This window comes from Tursiops truncatus, chromosome 9 (genome assembly GCF_011762595.2).
Source record: "Tursiops truncatus isolate mTurTru1 chromosome 9, mTurTru1.mat.Y, whole genome shotgun sequence".
Lineage (NCBI taxonomy): Eukaryota > Metazoa > Chordata > Mammalia > Artiodactyla > Delphinidae > Tursiops > Tursiops truncatus.
In genome coordinates this window covers 68,846,485-68,868,544 of record NC_047042.1, presented here as the reverse complement: position 1 = coordinate 68,868,544, position 22,060 = coordinate 68,846,485, and the positions used below count along the sequence as shown (strand labels likewise).

At 37.2% G+C, this 22,060-nt stretch overlaps 1 protein-coding gene across 2 annotated transcripts in view; it reads right to left on the bottom strand.

The window, feature by feature from the left end:
- ZNF277 (zinc finger protein 277) overlaps nt 1–22,060 on the bottom strand; it is a 115,917-nt gene that overhangs the window by 31,072 nt on the left and 62,785 nt on the right. For both annotated transcript variants that reach the window (XM_019925281.3, XM_019925292.3), the window contains exons 3-4: nt 15,607–15,695; nt 15,266–15,348 (exon numbers count right to left, since the gene is read on the bottom strand). In XM_019925281.3, the coding sequence (XP_019780840.2) occupies nt 15,266–15,348; nt 15,607–15,695 (172 nt within the window). The remainder of the gene's footprint in view (nt 1–15,265; nt 15,349–15,606; nt 15,696–22,060) is intronic.

Sequence of the window (22,060 nt, the reverse complement as noted above, 5' to 3'; positions counted from 1 at the left end):
GATAATCAAATTCTACGGATAAAATTAAGTCAAATTTGTTTGGTATCTGAGAAAGAGGAGCTCCCAGTATTTGGATGGGCTTTGTGGAAGTTATTTTTACCTCATAGGGATGCTTTTTCTCTGATTTCTGTCCTCTGTGCTATTTGGATCTACTGAGGTTACCAGATACCAGATGGACAGATTTATAGGAAAGACTTTCCCTGTACACACACATTTAAAAAGTATGTTTATCCAAAGCATGTCCAGAGAGATGGAAGTCAAAATCTGATTGTAAATGGACCTTAAAAAAAAAACCCTAGTATATAAATATGTAATGACTATATCTGAAAGTGAAACAATTAGAACTGGTACTTAAAGTAACATGAAATAGCTCCCTGTTTTCTACTGAATAAAATCCACAATCTTTAGAATGGCATTCACATTGCTTTGTACCTGATTCTATTCTAGGTTTCTAAAAGCCTTCTCTTGCATTGCTTCTCCATATAAACTCTGTTACAGGGAAAAACAAGAACATCTGCTATAATCTGTGTATTACTCTTCTCAATAGCAGTTCTCAATTACTTATTGTGATTCCTCAGGCCACTCAATGGTCTGGAGTAACTGTTCTCTCTTTTTTTCACCCACCTTTGCCAACTGGAGTTCTCTTCCCTAATCCTTCAGAGCTCAGTTCAAACACTACATCTCTGTGGTGAGTGGGAACAACAACTGATGGGGACTCAGGAGATGTGTATTCTTGTCCTGGTTTTGTGACTAACTAGCTCTAAATGTGGCCTTAAGCATGCCACTTCTCTAGGACTTAGGTTCTGGTGATCTCTAAATTGCTTCTGAAACATTCTACAAATCATAAAGTGGACTGACCCTGACCACTTCTGTGCTAGAAGTATCTTCTTTTGCCACCACAGTATGTAGTGTTCCACAGACATCTACATTGCTTGGTCTTCAAGAAAACTATGTCCCAACCATCTCTACTAAGAGAACATGGAGCTTCTTTATGTCACATGTACACAATTTATTAGAGTAGACTCTTAATAATATATGATAACTACATTTACACCCCCAGTGCAACAACATACACACTACAAATGTGAATGCTCTCCTGAAAATCAGAATGAAATTCTCAAAGGAGATGAGTTTATAAAACAATTGATTATCTCTTACTCATATAGGACTGGCACTTCATATAGACTATAAAATGGAGAGCTTTCCACAGCAATAGTAAGTTGGTATTTATTTAAACAAAGATAATAGCCTACTGTATATGTAAACTATCCTAAAAAATGGTATTTATTACGGTTATTAATTTAAAAGTTCTAAAGTAGCTGTTTTTTTTAAAAAACTCACAACTTGTAATTTTTAGAAATATAAAGAGTTACATACAGAATTTTAGATTGCTATGGGATAGGAATTTGGAGAACAAGTTTTTACTTTTTTTCACTTAAATGCTTTCATTTTAATACAGTATATATACTTTTAATAAGTATATATCTTAAAAGCATAATTATCAATTCATGTTTCTAAGATGACTTTTTGAGAGAAACAGGAGATGCAAGTCAAGATAAGGAAATGAACTAGAATGATAATTATTAAATCCAACAATTAAGGAAACTAAGTATATTGAAGTAGAATGTTATTGTTTTATTCTTTAAACATATTAAGAAATAAAATAATGGCAACACACTCTCCCTCTTATCTACTCTAATAAAGCCTACTCTATGAAATGTCTGTCTGTACATTATAAAATAGGAAATTATTATTTCTTAATATAGGAACAAGAAATATATAGATATACTTTTAGTGAAATTTTACTTATACATAAAATAAATCATGTGAAGATGAAAAAGAAATTATTTTAATTCTGCAACTATTATATCCTATAATAGCTTTCATCATCCTGTTGTAATCAATTCAGTAAATTAAGAAGATAGTTCTCATTTATTTGTTGAAATTGGCTTTGCTGACAGTTATGTCAGGATATGCCAAACGAGTTAGTAAACCTGGAAGCTATTCAAGTCATGTAACTCTGTCAGTGTCTCTTATTTTCTTACCATTTTTTATTATGAAAAATTTCACAAACAGGAAAGTTGAAAGACTAGTACAATGAACATTCCTATACTCAATATATATATTCAATAATTGTTCACATTTCACCACCGCTTCCCTCTCTTTTCACACACAGACACACACACACACACTATACACATATATATTTACCACTAAACATCTTCTGTTTTGTTGAATCATTTGAAAGTAAGAGAGTGAGCTGCAGACCTCATTACACTTCACTCAAATACTTCAGCATCCCTCTTCTAATAAGGACTTTCTCCTATATACAACCATGGTGCCACTATCATTATACCTAAGAAAATCAATAATAATTCCAAAATAGTATGTAACATCCAGGCAATATTTAAATTTCCTCAACTGTCCCAAGAATGTCTTTTAATGTTCTTCTCTTCCCCAACTCCCACCAAGACCATCATCGGTTCACACATTTCATTTGGTTGCTGGGTGCCCTGCTGCCAAATCTTTGTCCCCCTCCCCTTCCTCTTAAAAAAAATCTTTTTTTCATCCATCCGATTCCCCCACTCTCTAAATCATAAGCCACAAAATAACTAACCAGCCTGGGACTTAGGCTCTGAAGTCTGGTAAAGGGAAACTTTTCCCAACTCAATAATGGTCTTCTAAAGTATATGGATGACTGCTAGGAAAACCTTGTTAATTTTACTAATTTTATGTAATGTACCCCACCAGATAAAAAGCTTGCCAAGGGGCAGAACTGCTTGGTTCATCTTTGTAGTCCCTACTGTGCCTCACCGACAGGAGTAAGCAATAACTGTTGAATGGAAGTGCTCTGTTTCCTATGGTCTCTACTTCCTCAGACCCCTTGAACAGTCAGGAGGGATCTAGGTAAAAGAGAGCCACATCACCACTATGTCCCTCCACCCTTATTCCCACTGCTGCTAACTTGGTATGATGTGACAAAACAACACTGAGCTTTAATGATTCTGTATTTCCTCCTTCTGTGGCACACATGTTGATTGCTGCTGATCACGCGTTAGTGAGGAAGAAACTGGGTGGAAGACACTTGGGCAGTCAAGAACAAATTTTTTTTCTTTCCTCCTGCCCTTCCTTCCTTTCTTCCTTTAAGCTTGGTATCTGATAGGATTAATCATAGCATATGTTTGAAGTCACTTATGAACAGAAAAATATAATATTAGGAGAACAATCCATAGAAAGCATCACAAAGATGTGCAAATCCAAGCCACCATTTTTGTGCTTTTATTTTTCTAAAAAATCCCATGCTAGGTAGATAGACTAGATTTTATTCATGGATTTACAGAATAGAGGGATGAAGAGAACGTCACAGATGTTATACGTTGGAACTTCTCAAAGCAGCTGACGAAATCAGATAAAATTTTCATTACAAAATAGGCTTGGATAAAAACCATAGCTGTAAGAATACAGCTGAGGTATTAGGCAAAGAGTCATAATAACAAGCTGTATGTTTATGTAATTGGTTTAAAATGTCAAGAATGGTAGCAAAGGGGTCAGTGCATAGTCTTTTATCTTTATTCATAAGCTGAAGCAGAGGAAACATTAATGAAACAGCAGACATAGCAGATGGCATGCAACACCGTCACAGGGGACTGACATATAGGTAGAAAATGAAATTTGTGAGTTAGGTTGGAAATTATAAAAATCATCCATTTTGGGAAAAAGTAATTTAGAAAATGTCAATTTATAAGTATTTGTACACAGGAAAGAAAAAACTGATGCTTAAATGACAAATCCAATGGAAACAGCTTGCATTAACATAAGGAAGTAAAACTAAGGCTGATGTTATTAATTACAGATATCAAAAACATTTTATTGATACTGACATATTAGATTCACAATAGTTTCCTGGCTAAATGGCTGTATGAGTGACTATGAGAGAAAATCGCACACTCTGAAGGTTCCCTCCCAACCTAGCTCAAAGGCAGCAGCATGGCAGAACCTGCCAGGAATTCTCAGTCCAGGAGCCCAGTTGCCCTCCTCCAATAAAGAACACAACACATCTCCCTAATAAAGGTAGAGCAGTGGACCAAAGGCTCCACAGAAGGGCAGTAGAACTCCTTATTCCTCCTGCTTTCTATTTCTAGAACCATGTATTATCTCTGAGGTATCTGGAATGATTTCATTTAAGTATTTCAGGTGATTACAAAACAATGTAGCATAAAAATGAGTAAAGGAAGAAAGAAAAATTCATGTGGGATGGGCACATAAATTAAAGATAAAAAATAAAAAGAAGTATACGTGTACACGTATATACACACCCAAACCCACACATTCACACTTATAGGTGGGCCTCAAATTTGGCTATCAGCCTCCTTAGATGAGGGAAACAGATGGACAGGAGTTTGTGTAACAAAGAATTTGGCTGGCTTTGTCCCCTGTTCCTAGGAGATAACCTCTAAAGCCTTGGAATTTCTTGAGTGGCTGGAGTGTCTCTGTTATTCCTGGTGGGCCCTTTGACTCCACCTGATAGTTTATGCTAATGAGATAACTCAGAATGGGGACTGCCATGCCACAAAGACCAACCATATGATTAGTGGGTTAGGGCTTTGAGCCACAGGATATCAGTCTGACTTCAGGAAGGGGAGGGGAACTTGAATTTGAGTTTAACCATGTGGTCAATTAGTCAATCAATCAAGCTTAATGAAGTTTCATTAAAAACTCTGGACACCAAAGCTCAGGTAAGCTTTCCTGGTTGCCAATACTGTGTGTATGACACACACGGATGTGCCAGAAGGGCAATACATCCCTGGGGACAATGGAAGTTTGTGTTTGGGGCTCTCCCAGACCTCACCCTATGTATGTCTCTGGCTGGTTCTGATTTGGACCTATTTGTACAATAAAACTGTAATCATAAATGTACTGCTTTCCTGAGTTTTGTGAGTCATTACTGCAAATTAATGAAACTGAGGGTGTTAGTGGGAACCCCTTGAATTTGTAGCCAGCTGGTCAGAAGTGAAGGCGGCCTGGGGATCCCCCAACTTGTGGCTGATGTTTGAAGTGAGGATAGTCTTGTGAAGTCTGGCCTAACACTGGGAAGCTAGAAGTCATTGAAAATAAGTATACTATGTGATATAATGGGCAATATACCAAGAATAAATAGACCAAACAAGATGGACTGTTTCTCATATTGATTCTCCAAAGCTGTCTCTCGTGCCAAAGCATATCCCAAAACTTAGTGAAAGCAACACAGAGGGGTGGGATAAGAACTGTCATGATGCAATACAGATACCTGCTTCCTCTTGATTAGAGGTTGAGAGTTTAAGATTTCCTAGAAAAATTATGAACTTCCCTAAACAATTTTCCCTGAACATCGTTTTTATAAATATCGGTTGATAATATTCTTGACTTTGTCCTTCCAGTCAAGTAGCTGGAATGTTACTTTTCTAAGCTCTCACTTGGATGCAGAGCCACTGGACTTAGAATGTAACCAGGAGACATCTGAGTTGACACTCTCTTATAAAAACTGCATAGTCCTAAACGTGGATTGGAGTTGACATGGAAAGTCATTTAATTCTTTGTCAAAAATGACTCAAGGGGATAGCCACACACCAGACAAAAGAGTCCCCTAGAAAAATCGTTTTAAATCCCTACCTCACCCTCCCAACACCAATTACTAGCCTCCAAAGTTGTACTTCATTTATCATGGTCACAATTTTTAACATGGATTAAATTTTAAGGAAGGTGTCACCAGTTGCCTAGCCCTGACTGGGTGGGTGAGTGGGGGGTTGTCAGGAAAGTACTCAAAGAACACCTGACAGTGACTGACATAATTTGCTGGCATATACTCCAAAGACAAACTTCTAGCAAAATGTATACCAAGGTAACTAAATGTGGTAATTTACTGATACAATATTCACTGATACCTTGGTCAAAAGTCCAAGATTAGACACTAAACAATAACAGGTTTTGGAATTTATTTACGACAACTAGTTAGTACAGCCAATTGTCTCTTTTAGTAGACAGATACATATGTATGTATATGTCTTTCTGAATTGTATGAAAAGAGGAAAAGCATCTACTTTAACCAAAAGTGGCACTTAATCACTAAGATATTAATTAAAGCAGAAGGAGGAAGAATTTCACTCTGCTTAGGATGAGGAAAGCCACAAGAGAATATCCTTACAATGAGAAAAAGGTGGATAATAAAAAACCCTAGAAAAACAAACAGAAAAACCCACACACAACTTTTTTTTAATTTTTGGCTGCATTGGGTCTTTGTTGCTGCGTGCGGGCTTTCTCTAGTTGCGGCGAGCAGGGGTTACTGTCATTATACTACAATATATGGATAAACTGTAACTTATTAAAGCATTGCCCTATTGTTGACCATTTGAGTTTCATGCAACTGTTTTTTTTTTTGCGGTACACGGGCCTCTCACTGTTGTGGCCTCTCCCGTTGCGGAGCACAGGCTCCGGACGTGCAGGCTCAGCAGCCATGGCTCATGGGCCCAGCCGCTCCGCGGCACGTGGGATCCTCCCGGACTGGGGCACGAACCCGTGTCCCCTGCATCGGCAGGCAGACTCTCAACCACTGCGCCACCAGGGAAGCCCTCATGCAACTTTTGATTGTTGTAGCTATAAGCTAAGCTGGGATAAATTTGTGCCAATCATGTTTGTCTTTTTTTTTTTTAATAAATTTATTTTATTTTTATTTTTGGCTGCGTTGGGTCTTCATTGCTGCGTGCAGGCTTCCTCTAGTTGTGGTGAGCGGGGGCCACTCTTCGTTGTGGAACGCGGGCTTCTCATTGCGGTGGCTTCTCTTGTTGTGGAGCACGGGCTCAAGGTGTGTGGGCTTCAGTAGTTGTGGCACATGGGCTCAGTATTTGTGGCTCGTGGGCTCTAGAACGCAGGCTCAGCAGTTGTGGTGCATGGGCTTAGTTGCTCTGCGGCATGCGGGATCTTCCCGGACCAGGGCTTGAACCCATGTCCCCTGCACTGGCAGGTGGATTCTTAACCACTGTGCCACCAGGGAAGCCCCACACAACTTATTTTGACTCCAAAAAGCTGAACTCAAAAGGTAACCAGACAAGGGACTTTCCTGGTGGTCCAGTGGGTAAGATTCTGTGCTCCCAATGCAGGGGGCCCGGATTCGATCCCTGGTCAGGGAACTAGAGTCCTGCATGCATGATGTAACTAAAAGATCCTGCATGCTGCAAAGAAGATCCTGCGTGTCACAACTAAGACCTGGTACAGCCTAAATAAATAAATAAAAATAAATAAATCTTAAAAAAAAAAAAAGGCAAAAAGACAAATTGAATTCCAAAAGGTGACAAGCTCTCTGAAGAGAGGCAGGGACTTAAGAACTATTTCACCTTTGGCAGAGCATGAGACGAAAAGGGCAAGTAGGAAGAAAATAGCTGAAATTTTAAAGAAGTTTTAAAGGCTAAGTCCCTGGGAGCCTTGGACACAAAAGGATCCAGCTCTTTTCCACAGGTTTCCTCCAAGTTCTTGGGAGAAAGACTGGGCGTAGGGCAAAGAAACACGAGGATGAGTTGCATGTAGAGGCAGGAATAACTGTATTAAAACAAGATTATCAATGACACAATATGGTTTCTTAAAATACAATAAAACCCAGTGTTCTCAGCATTTTGAGATGAGGGAAACTTAAGTTTATGGCAATATCAAGACATCTTAAATGAGTAAGAAAACACATGTCAATGACTAAAGAAAAACAGTAAAACAAAAAAGCCAGAGAGAAATTTCTTAACTGGATGATGATATACTCCCCCAAATCCATGAGATAATATCTCACCTTTTTGAAAGGTATCAGTACATCCTAACATTTTTTTTTTTTTTTTCGGTACACAGACCTCTCACTCTTGTGGCCTCTCCCGTTGCGGAGCACAGGCTCCGGACGCTCAGGCTCAGTGGCCATGGCTCACGGGCCCAGCCGCTCCACGTTATGTGGGATCTTCCCGGACTGGGGCACGAACCCGTGTCCCCTGCATCGGCAGGCGGACTCTCAACCACTGTGCCACCAGGGAAGCCCCATCCTACCCTTTTTGAAACTGCAATGATAAAGGCAATTACCATCTGCTTGCTACACAGGATACACAGTCAGTATATTTCTCCTACTTTGAATCTCCATGAGGTGGCTTTTGAAGAGTAAGGAAGAAACAGAATAGACCGAACATCTTTAACAAATTAACTAGTGGAGAAAAAAATTATATAGATTTCTCATTTACATGGAATAGGTCATCACAATAAAAAAAAGAGAAGTTGAAATACAGAACAAAAAAAGCAAGAGTTAAACACGTGAGAGCTAGAAAAGCCTTATTTCTATTTGTATTAAAGATAAAAAGGAATCCAGCCTAGGCAAGAAGACGAGGACTTTTAAAAATGGAAAGGTGGCTATGGGAGACTGCAAAATAATTTACACTGAAGAAAAGAGAAGCTATCAGTATGGCATGGATCAGTATAGTATTATCTGTCCGAGGAAGTATTTTACTGGCTGGCTAAACTCAAGCTCAGGTATAGCCCTATGTTTCTCTAAAGATGAGGCAACTCCAAAAACACACTATCTTCAAGTGTTAAAAGAAAATATAAGCAGCTTAGGCCCAAAGGAATAAGAAATTCCTATCTATGACTGACCTAAGATAATAAGTAGATGAAAAAAATTCTTAGCAATGGAAACAGAACACTATTATTTGTTTACATATGTATTTATGTCCTGTTCATCCATTTTTATTAATTCTAAAAACTGACTATTTTGAAAATGTCACATTTGCTTATAGAAGGAAGATCCAGTTTGATAAAGAATCCCGATAGAGAAATGGTGCTTAGAGTTGGAAAACAGGAGTTTGAGATCCTCCCTTCCTATTTAATACATTATATAACTGTGGCCTTGAGCATATCTCCTAATATCTTCAAACTTGTTTTTCCATCTAAACAGAGATAATGATATTGCCTTAGTGATCTCACAGAGCCAATGTATATAAAAAATGCCATGCAAAATTTAAGTTCTTGTTGAAGAAGTTCAAAGTGGTAAACTTTAGGATTCAGTTTAGTATTGTTTCAGACTGGGTTTACATTTGTTTCCTAAATGAAAACATTAATTAATCTGAAGGTTAATATTATTCAGTGGACACTCTAGCTAACTTGATCTTTGTTGCACTGTTAATAATAATGTTACATTCAATGGGAAACATCATCTTATATTTGGGAAAGTTACTGTAGGTGCAATTAGAAAATTTGTGCTACAAAGCTAGGAATTATGCAGGAATGGTATAACATTATACTTTATAAGTCACTGATACAATTTGATCTTTTATTAAAAATCTCTGAAATCTATACAGAAAAGTGGCACAAGGGAGAATAATCTTCTTAGTGGGAGATAGGTAATTTCATTTTGTTGTTTTATTGTTGGGGGAGGTGGGATATATGAAGTAGCAGTAAAAAAAAAAACAAAAAAACTGTTTCTCTCTAGAGGATCAAATTGTTATATAGGTTAAAATTTTCATAAAATATTTATAGCTGTCATGAATGATCTCTCAAGCTGACATTTATAATAGTGATTAAAAAAACCCACTTTGATGCAGCTAAATAGATGTTTCCCCTCATCCCAGTTTAATTAAAAGTTATATCTTGCTCTGGGAGCTTATGACTGCCATTTATCTTCTACTGTAGGCAAATGTAAAAACCAGTATTTTTTTATGCTTATGTGAAAAGTGTGAAAAGTGTAACCCATGATTAAAGATGTCTGCCTCGGTTATTTCACCTCTCTTCCTTAAATCAGGGAGATCTGACTATACGGCTCTATAGAAATGCCACACAAATACTCCAGGATCAAATTTAAGTTAATACTTTATGAACAAGGCTCAGAGAAGATACAAAACTGAACATGACAGTCCCAACCATTAAGAGGCATCTAATCCAGTAAGAAAGAAAGATTTTTAAACAACTAACTATAATTGAAAAGCCAAGTAAAATACTGTATTAATAGAGCTTAGAAGAGGTTATTAATTCTGACTGGTGGCATCAGGAAGCTTTTGTGGAAAGTATGGTATTTGAACAATGTCTTGAGGCGTATGTTATTTACACAGGTGGGGCTGGCATTCCTGATTGATGACGCAGATTCCTGAAACCACCTAACAAACGAGTAACTGTGAGACAAGTAGTGTTTTCACGAGAGTACAATCTCTAGATGGGCAGGGGCTGTGGCTTATTTCATCCACTGCTATATCAACAGAATTTAGAACAGTGTCTGGGGAAAGATAAATATTTATTAAATAAATGAATAAACTGGACCCTGGGTAATTGAAAGAAAAAATGGGAAAAGATACTGGAAATGCAGTTTGAGCCCAGAAAAGCTTAAGAATATGTAGATGAAAAAGACCACTGCAGATTTTAGGAGAGTAAAATGATCTGCTATGTATTTTAATATTAAAATTCTGGAGGCAATGCCAATTGATTAGAGAAGTGATTCCACCTACAAGGTAAAAGGCACTAGGAGTGCAAAGAAAAGGATGTATATGGGACTCAAAGGTGGAACTGATAGGACTTGACAAATGACTTAGGTATGGGGATGAGTTAAAGATGATTCCAGAAATTTCCAAACTGAGTGACCAGGGGAATGGTGGTACTATTATATAAGAAAAGGGAAACAAGCAAACTACAAATTTTGGTAGAGAAAAAAATAAGTTCAGTTTTAGGCACATTAAAATTAAGGTGTTGATTGAAAATTCATATGGAAAAGTTCAACATAATGCAAGTTAGAACTGGAGTTTAGAGGTAAGCCAGGAAGAAAGCTGGAGATGAACCAATCAATGGATATTTACTCTGACTGCCTGCTGTGTGCCAGGACCAAAATTTAAGCCATCAGCATAGCAGTGGTATTGATGAGAGTGCATCCCCTGGATGGGGGACCTTGGAAAACTTACCCATTTAAAAGGAAAGAGGGAAAAGAACCACTGGAGGAGATTAAGGTAGAATGATGGGATCAAGAGAATATTTTTAAAGAAGGAAGCTAAAAGGGAGGAAGGTATACAAGCTATTCAAACCCTCAAGAATCTTTCCTAATTCTGTAGTTCCACCTTCAGAGTACAGATGAAAAATTTCAAAAAGTGTCAAGTAGGAATCAAGCTCTTCAAAAAGAAAACTGGGAACTCAGACACATCTCATAAATGTCACAAGGAACCAGTGAGGTCTAAAAAAGAATGGAAAAAGTGGATCATTTAGATTCTATATGCCTCCAGCCACTCACACAGAAACAGATTTTTTTACCCCCCAAAAAATGGGGCTTGGAAAAAACACCAATGTGAACTTAGCAATATAGTGAGTGCTAATGAAGGATATTTAAATATAAGACATAATTCCTATCTCAAAGAAATTACAAAGTCATTTTGAATTAACAGCAAATCATACACAGGTATTTACACTAAATCCTTTATTTAGAGTTCCAAATGACTTTTTATTTAAAATTTGTTTTTGGCCATGCCACGTGGCTTGCGGGATCTCAGTTCCTCGACCAGGGATTGAACCTGTGCCCCCTGCAGTGGAAGCACAGAGTCCTAACCACTGGACCGCCAGGGAATTCCCTAGAGTTCCAAATGAGAGAGTACATATGAACGATACCTATGCAAGTCATCACTAATGCAAATCAGGAGAGCAAATGCCACTCTAGTTTGAGGGTCCTCTCTCATGGACTTGAGATCCTACTGACACTGAGCTGAGTTCATTGAAAAACACAGACTGGATTATATACCCATTACCATGAAGCAATTTAAATGGTTTAAACTACATTTAAGTGCCTTTCAGGAATGGTACACCAACTCACACTCTTTTAAGTGGCTGAAAAAGTGCTTGTCCTTTAATACTCTTGCCACCATTTAGTGTTATTGTTCTCAAATCTTGTTAACTTGATACTTTTGTTGAAGACTGGTTCATTTGATCATTTGGACTTCTTTCTGGAAATGTCTGTTACTGACTTGTAGAGCTCGTTGTACAAAAAAGAGAGACATCCTGTCATTATTGCCAACTCCCAAAGAAAGATCACCCACACCAACCTCCTGCTTCCACACTACAGAGCATAAAATTACAATGAAATGTCTGACTGCAAATTCAGCCTGTCTTCCTGTTACTTGGCAAATCTTTTCTTTTTGTTGATCTTCTAGCCACCATTCCCAGTGGTAGCCTATTGTAAGCCTCCTCTGCTTTCCTGAAAGTCCAATCCTAGCCTGAATCCCCTCCCTACACAGACCTATAAGATAATGAGCATCCAGGACAGAGCAACTATCAGAGCCTAGAATAAAAAATAGTACAAGAGTTGTGGGAAGCAGAGTAAATAACTACTAGACTCGCACGGCGTGGCATGGCTTAAAAAGGCAGGTATTAGGCACACCACTTAGCTTAAAGCCTCAGCTTTGCTTCTCATTCACTAAGTGCTCCTGGACAAAATCGTCTTTCTATGCCACAGTTTCCTCATCAGTAGAACAGCATTTAACAGCTATCTCACAGGGTTGCTATGAAGCAAGGATCTAATGCAAAGGCATGGCATATGGCTGGCACTCAGTAATTGTTAGTTTCTTTCCACATCTCCAAGTTGGTCTGTAGTCAGAACTTGCCAGCTTTAAATGGATTTTTATACAGCTACATTTATCATCTTTTCTTCATTTCACTCTCATGGGCAATGAAGAGACATCAATGGGTCTTTCTCATTAGAAAGTCAATCCTGGCACCAAAGGATTTCCATGATTTAGCTTCGTCTTACCTCTTCAAACCTATCTCACACTCCTCCCAAAATCTTTCAGATCAGACTTAACTTTCCTGAATATACCTTGAACATACAGATCCATATGTATTTTCCTCCCTTTTCTACAACTCTCCAAATACCCAAATCCATCTCACTGTTAAGACACAATATATTGTTATTTGTATTACTGGCAACATTTATTGATTGCTTTCTACATAGCAGATACTATCGTAAGTATATCACAAGCATTATCTCACTTAATCTTCACAAGCCCTACATTCTATCATTATCTCCATTCCCAAGAACACATGTTTGCGGTTTTTCTCTAGATTGTACACTCTTTCATGACATGAACCATGCCTTGTGCTTCTTTGTATGATCATCTAGTTAAGCAGGAATTCAATGAACATGAATGTATGTATACACTGACTGCAATTTCATCATATTTTGTTTCTTTTAAGCTGCTGTAACACTCACTTTCATCAAATCTACTACTCTGACAAAGTATAAAGTTGGTAAAAAGATGGGATGTTGTGATTAGTCATAAGAAATGTATATCTGGCTTTAGCCCCCATTCCTGGCACTTGGCTCCTAAAATCCAGGGAATTACTCAGTGTTGAGAGCTCTAAATGTGCTTCTTGTTATGCTAACGCGCTGACTTTCAGAGAGTACTAGGTAACCTAAGGACGAGAGCCATCTATGTCGTTCTGAGGGTTGGAACTTTCATTCCCCTCAATGGTCAAAGATTTAATCAATCATGCCTAAGTAATGAGGTTTCCTAAAAACCCAAAAGGACATGGTTCAGAGTTTCCAGGTGGATGAAGCTCTCTGAACTTCATCTACATGCTGCCTTGGTGGGCCTCAAATTCCATGGGGACAGAGCTTCTTTGTTCAGGATCTCACACTATGTATTTTTTCATCTGGCTGTTGATTCATATTCATTAATATCCTTTGTAATAAACCAGTAATCTATTGAGTAAACTAGTTTCCTGAGTTCTGTGAACCACTCTAGCAAATTAATCAAACCCAAGGAAGGAGGGTCATGAGAACCTTTATAGGGGTTCACAGCCAGTTGGTCAGAAGTACAGGTGACAACCTGGATTTGCGATTGGTATATGAAGTGGATAGCAGTCTTGTGGGACTGAGCCCTTAACCTGTGGGATCTGATGCTATCTTTGAGTAGACAGTGTCAGGACTGCGTTGAATTGTAGAACATGCAGCTGGTGTCAGAGAATTGCGTGGTGGTGTGGGGAAAGAACCCACATGTTGGAGGTGGTTTCACAATCTTAAAAGGTTACCTAAGTTTTATAGATGTAGATATTTCTAGGGACTTGAGTCTGTCTACAGACATACAACAAAGATTCTGTGTATCGAGTAACAGTAATGGCTGCTGTGTTAGTTTGAGTTCTTATAAAGAAATACATAGGGGTACTAGGATTATGTCAGTTTGATCATTTTTGATTAAGACCACTGTGAGTAAGAGTGAAAAAACTCATGGAAATAAAAAATTATGAATAAGTACTACCAAACAAAATCCATAAAATTTTACAGTCAATTTATCCTTATTCTGCAGATTTCTTAGATATTACAATAGGGAAAGAAGAGAAACTCAGGAAGTCCTGTTTCTTCATTGGGTTTGCATACTTTTTCTTACATAAATCAGTATCCAACAACATCATCTCATGTTTACATAATATAATGTGCTTCAGGGGACTTTCTCAAATCTTACGACTTTGTTAGACAGGATTTATTTTCCTCCTAGATCTCTTGAGGATTTAGCAGAAACACTGAAATCATAGTTTTCTTTCACAACGTATCTAGCCAAGTCCAAAGATACAGGGAACACTTATAAGTAACTACTAAAGGAAGAGCAAGTCATTTTCAAGTAATAGTTGAGATTTAGTGACAAATAATGGAAAACTGGATACTTTTAAATAAAATTACTAACTTCAAAAAATTAACCAATTTCTGTTCAACTTCTGAAAATGAAAATTTTCACACCTGTATATGCTGTTATCTTTTTAAAAGACTAAAGATGCTGAGATTTTCAAATCAGCTTCCTTATCGTTAAGGCTGAAAATGAGAAAGACTATTATGATCAAACTATTTGCTTAATTCATAAAGGGGAACAAAAGAAGTGCTAGTGCATAGCACATTCCAGGGGGAGAAAAAAGGTTAATCAATTCAACTCAATTTTAGCTGAGGGCATTCTTCCACGATTGCTGAACCCTAGCATGTGTCAGGCAGCTAAAATTACACTAAAATGTGTAAGCTCTGTTGTTATTTTAGAGATAATCCAGGAAGCAAAACAAAGCCAAAAATTCTCTCTGCATTTTTAACATGAAATGCTTTACTCTTCAATCAAGTGTCTACCTTTCCTGTTTTAAGATCTTTATGTATTATCTCCTCTTTGTGTATGTTTGAAAGTTTCCAGAATAAAAACAAACAAAAAAGGGCAATAACAAAAATGATTTTGTATGTGTTTCCAACACACTGCTCATTCTTTAAAATAACTCTTACCAGTCTCTGCTTCTGAAGTTCTTCTCTAAGTATTCTATCTTCTGGTAAAACATCACACAGCAAAAAATAATTGTCTTGTTCTTCTGTTGAGAGATCAGGAAAATAAATAAGAAATGATATTTGTCACTTTTTCAAAAAAAATTTATCTTTCTTAAGAGAAATATATCTATGTCTATGACGATCTCTCTTCTGGTATATAGTTCTGTTTTAGCTTTACTGAAGTTATACAACATGAACAGAGCAATTTAATTTTAGCTACTATTTAAGAGAATTATAAGAAAGATTATTCCTTTGAATTTTTGGATTGCAGGGAAAAGATGGTAGTCAAGATGTACACTTACCAAATGGAGCTGTGGAATTGATTCTTATCACACTACAAAAATCTGTAATGGGCTGTTCAGTGAACCTTTTCCTCCAATATGAAATGTACCTTAGAACAATCAAAAACAAAGAACGGTGAGAAGACTCAATACCCTACTTACTTTAGAATATAGGATTTTATAAGAACATTTAATTACCCTAAAGCAATAAATCAAATGTTGACTGAAAACTTCTAGCTAGAAAATTTGTAAATAGAAAGGCAGCAGAGCATTGTAGAAATATGAAATAAATATTTAATGGAATGACATTACCCTGTAAAGGCATGAAAATGATTAAATTTTACCACCCCCAAATTCAATAAAGAGACATATGGAAAAATTAAAATGAATTATTTTTATGTGATAATGAAGTTTTTTTGAAATCACATCCAAGTTTATATGAATTTAAAATGCAACAATGATTAAATAGGCTTTATCACACATTTTCCAATAAATTGAAAGTTAAGTGGTTATCTTATACATCAAAAGAACAGATCATGATAATGCAATGAGAAGTCAGTCTAAATTCAATATCTATATAACAAGACAGAACAATTCCATACGTCCACACTGTGTCTGAAATTTAGCTTTTAGAATAACAGCCAAGCTTGCAATTCCTGTATCTAATGAGCTGAGTTAGAAGAAGGACACTGGCTATATGTAAAAGCAAAGCATAACACCCAGACCTGCATTATTTGATGAAAGAGGGAGTAAGATGACAGGATTCAACACGCTGTTCATCTTTCCATTTATCTAACAAGATTTATATTGACAATTACAATTTCATTTATCAAAGAAGAAGAAGAGGAGAATGTGATCTGCTTCAAGGGGGAAAAAGGAAATGGAAAGGTTGACTCTGCAGTTGACAATTTATCAGGCTACATGTTGATGGATAAAAAAGGAAACTTACAACAAAGGATCAAAACCTGCATAAGAGATGGAACTTAGTTAAACAGACAAAGCACACAGGAAGAGTATATTTAAATGGCTTGATATAGCACCTGTGGCCTGCACAGGTGCTATATCAAGGTCCACACTAAATGTTTTAAAGGTCCACACTGAATGTTTTAAAGAGGTAGAAGAGCATTTGAAGATTCCTGTAAGGTTCTCTAAGTAGTTCTCCAGCTCCCAATATTTTGACTCCTTTTTAATCTCTCTTTTTCTTATTTTCCCAACCCATGGTGCTCTATAGAAAGGGCATTCATTATACATTAGGAAAAAAAAAATGTGCCGGGAGAGAGGTCTGAGAGAAAGAGAGAAACGTGACATGAGCTAATATAAAATATAAATGGATGACAACACTGAATATAGAATATATAAGTAAAAGAAGTAAAAGATGGGCTTCCCTGGTGGTGCAGTGGTAAAGAATCCGCCTGCCAATGCAGGGCACACGGGTTCGAGCCCTGGTCTGGGAAGATCCCACATGCTGCGGAGCAACTAAGCCCGTGCACCACGCCTACTGAGCCTGTGCTCTAGAGCCCACGAGCCACAACTACTGAGCCTGCGGACCACAGCTACTGAAGCCTGCGTGCCTAGAGCCCGTGCTCCCCAGCAAGAGAAGCCACCGCAATGAGAAGCCCGCACACCGCAGCCAAGAGTAGCCCCCCACTCGCCGCAATTAGAGAAAGCCCGCGCACAGCGGCAAAGACCGAATGCAACCAAAAATAAATAAAAATAAGTAAATTTACAAAAAAAAAAGAAGTAAAAGAATAATGTATAACAATAGAACCACATGCTTTAGCTCTTCCTTCTCATGTATAACCATGCTGGCAACCTGGATGGGTAAGAAGGGGTGGAACTCTTTCCTTATAAAACAGTGCTAGACCTTATTTTAAGAGATCTGGAAATGATGTATCTGAGGCTCCAGCTCAGTCTCAAACCATAAATACTATAAATGATGAACCATGACCCTATGTCTAGCTCCCTGGCTCCCACATTAGAAGTATCAGAGCCGAAGGCATTTCAGGTCCATCAGAGTACACAAAAAGAGGAAAAGCACCTACAAAAGGCTGACACGTTATTCCCTTTGCCATCCTGGCCAGCTTCAGCACCCTCCACTCCCCAGTTATCTTACACAGACTCTTATTCTCCTCTTTTCCATTCCCCACTAGTTGCTTTTCCTTCCCCTCCAGGGGAAACCGAAAGAAAAGGGAGTCAAGTTTTATCTGAAGTTTCCTCATGGCTACCACTAGAATACACCAAGGAGAGGTTCATCACTCTTGATTACTACTCCACTGAAGGCTGTGTGGGTGCCACCCTCTGGAGAAAACAGAACAGCTGTTGTCAGCCCTTTATATTATTTCCACTATGAGCCTACAGTTCGTTAAAAGGCAGTGATAATTACATGTAAAAAATTACATGAAGCAGATGACCAGGTAAGAGCAGATACTAGTGACCAGATTGTCCTTTGAATTGTCACTGACTAATTCTTTAACAGAGTCAACACAATAAGAGTCTCTTATCTGCACAGATCTTGAGCTAGAATTAGTTGTGCTTTTTAAATTAAGACGATGGTCCAAACCTTGTGGCTGACGTTTTATTAACTGACTCCACCAGCCCTGCAGGCAACAGGGAAGAGAGAAGCAGGGACTTTGCATTCAGAGATATGAACCTGAATTAAAAGATTTTTTAACCTTTCTGACACTCAGCTTACTCATTTGCAAAATCGATTGTTGATAATTAAACAGGATAACACATGTAAAGCAGTGTTCACCATGCTGGGTGTTTAATAAATGAAAGTTATTATTATAAGAAAAAGTAACATATTTAGATAAGATTAAAGTAGTAAAGAATTTGTTATTCCAGAGAAATATTGGTATCTAAAACAACAACAAAAACAACAATGATAACGTTTCATCAAACATTTAATGAGCAAATTAAAATAGTTATATGAGTAGTGTCAGAGGGCACACACAAGTGGCTGAGGCGGGGAAGAGTAGAGTGATGATGATGATGGTGATCAGAAGGATATCAATTATTAACAGCTACCATTACTGAGACCCTACCTGCCCAAGGTCACACAATTAGAATGTTAGAATTGGGATCTGTTGTCTCCAAATCCAAACTCAAGTCTCCTACAACACAATGCCTCTCATGTCACGTGAGGACCAATCTACACAAGAATTTCAGAAAAAGGCAGAAACAGGAGAAAGCCTCCAGAATTACAGTTGTAATGGATACTTGAAGAATTTTCTTCCTTAGAGACCAAGGAGAATGCTTTTTGACATGGCAAAACTGAAGTACAGACATGAAGTCTGAAGGGAGAGGGAAGGTCTTCCCTTTCTGAAAAGCATATTACCTAAAAGCAGCTCTTGGTCTGAACTGCTCCTAACTTCCTGCCCAAGTGTTGAAAGTTGACACCAGCTGTTTGGGGCTGTTGAATTGGAACTGCTTGACTAAGCAAAAGGTACAGTACCTACAGAGGCACTGATTCCTCTGATGTCCTGATTCCAAAAGTCAATGGCTCTTAGTCTCTAAGGACTTCCATGTTGAGTCCTTTTCTCCTTGATCTTTGAAGAGAAGGCTCACATCATGTATTTGTTTTGTATCACAGTTTACCTCAGTGTGGTAGGCACAAGGGAAGTGATTACTAACATCGGCTGACTTAAAATCATGGGGAGGTTCTGTCTGACAGAACTTCAGTTACCCTCTTCAAATAGTTAAGGCATCCAATGGGATGAAGAGAGAGAAGATACTGTTATATGCTCATGTCTGGTAGTCTTTACATTGGTTAAAAGCTATTTTATTGCTTCATGAACAAGTGGTCATGAATTCTGGAAAGGATGTTTTTCAGACACCATCTCTAAGAGCATCTCTGAGATGTTGTTAGGTAGCTTCTGGGGGAAGAAGGATAAAGCAGGTAGTAGGCCAGTTCCATAGGCACAAAGGTGTCATCTGAGTGGTCTCCTCCTGACCAAAGGCTGGGTGACAATAACATCAAAGGGAAAAAGAATCATGTTACAAAAGCAAAATATAACCATAAACTACCATATAACTTAAACATATACAATTATGTATCACATCTTATTGTGGTATACTATATAAATAGATCTGAATTGCAACAAACTTTTGACCTAAGTCTAAATTTAAGATGTATCCTAGTTATCACATAATAGTACTTTTTTAGTTTATAATTAAAATTAAGAGGTATCAATATGTCCATTTCCCTGTGGTTGGTAAAAGCATTCAGATAAATTGTATTCAATTGAGAGATGTTTTAAAGATAGCAGATGTTCAATACCTGCACTGGTGGCATTTTTTCCCACCCACTAAAATTTATTGTTCCATGTTAAGGTATCACTTAGTACTTCTTCATTTTTTCCTACTTCTTTAGTTTGTTTAAAGCAACCACTCGATATATAAAGGAAGCCAAGAAATAATATGTGGTATGAACCCTTTATTTGGAGGACAGTTATCACAGCATTTCATATTTTATTAAAAAGCCATAAAAGTAATTATTAGGTCACCAGCAAATACTTTCTTTTAAAAGAACTTTAATCACATCTCACAAGAAATCCTTGTAGTAATATCATCTTGCCTGCCCAGCTCCCCATTGTAACTGGCGTGCTTATTGACAGAAGCATAAAGATTTGAGATACAGTCATTAATTAAGTAGCACTGAATGAGTGGGCTCTAATACAGAAAGGGGCAAGAATTAAGGAGTTAACATTTTTCTTCTGGAAAAATTTTATCTACTGAATAAAGCTAGCAAGTAGCTCAGTATAAATAACTATGTTAATAAATGGCTCAAAGGAGAGACTTTTACTTTTGTTTTTGTTTTATTTGCTCTGAGAAAATTTTACTGTAACTTTGTTCCAATAAAGAAAATGTTAAATATATTTAAACGGAAACTTTAGAGCTTATTTCTTACAAAGGACAAGGTAAGTCCATCTCTTATCTATTATTTATCGTCTTTATTACTTATTGTACTCAGAAGCAATAACTCCTCTCTGAGAAGTTTTATATATATATAAGAATTATTCAACCTGTAAAGAAGTTCTGAGTGAATTAACTCATGCCAATTGAACCTCTCACTATCCCTCCCTCCCCTCAATAATTGCTAAGAAAAAGTCACATAGGTTGTTACATAATATTGAGCAGAGTTCCCTGTGCTATATACAGTAGGTCCTTGTGGAACCTAAATGGGAAAAGAATTTGAAAAAGAATAGATACTTGTATATGTATAACTGAATCTCTCTGCTGTACACCTGAAACTAACACAACATTGTTAATCACAACACTGTTAATATATTAAATGGTATTTAAAAATAACAAAGTTTAGCCATATCCATTCCTGGTCAGTGTGAATTAATCATATTTTTACTTCCTGAGGGTGAAACTTTTATTTAATTAGGAGGAGAGTTGACAAGGAAAATCTAGGTTTCCAAATTTAAAGTACATGTTAACTACACACTTTATTTAGAAAGCACTTATATCAGACATGCCTCTTTTTCTTTTTAATTAAAGCATCCATTGTATTACATAACTGCATTTATAGTGTGATTGATCTCAATATTTAATTATTAACTCCTAAGCCCTGAGACCTAGTAAATAATTTGATTTTCCTGCCCACATACAGATGAGACTGACAACAATGATAAAAGAGAGATTGATTAGTACAAATATAGCCACTTAGCCATCATACATAAGTACAAAGGATAAAATACGAACTGATTCAGACATTTCTCACAGATTTTAGAAGACAAAGAAAATCTTAACATTACTCAATTATCACTGGTTGATCATCATATTTTTCTGCAATTCCTTAGGGAGAATTTGCATTTATGTGGTAAAAAAGAGTAAAAAAAAAAAAGTTTTACATCAAAGAAAGGCCAAGTGATAGGAAATTTATAAAAGAATAACTCTTTTGATAGTCCTGTCAATGGTTATTTGAATAAGAGAAGAATTCAAAGCTCTCTAGCCTAAGAAATGTCTAAAACAAAATCGACAGATCTGACCACCTATAACTAGGTATAAGAGAAAACTCCCAGAATACTCCCAACACACACACATGTGTATATACATATATACACACATACAAATTTTAATTGAAAACAAAGAATAATGAATGAGAATGAGAAGCACAGAGTGTTTCCTCTGAAGGCATGTAAGAATTAGTTTATTCCAGTAGTTGGTGGCATATATTGTTCATATAACTCTCCTTCCCTATTCTGTCTCTGCCCCCTAACCATACAGCCCCAAAGTCTACTCACAAGTAGCAATGCTGAGTGGATGGATATAAGGGGCCATAACAGAGACGGCACACAGCAGACATTCATTATTGGTGCTATGCATCTGAGAAGGCCAAGAAGGGCTAGAGAATAGCTAATATTACCCCTTTGAGCACTGTGGCTATTTGTCCTTAAAAACAAACTGCCATTCTAGAAGTTTAGAGTACTTAGAAACTTAAATGAAAATTTCTCAAAACAAATTTTAC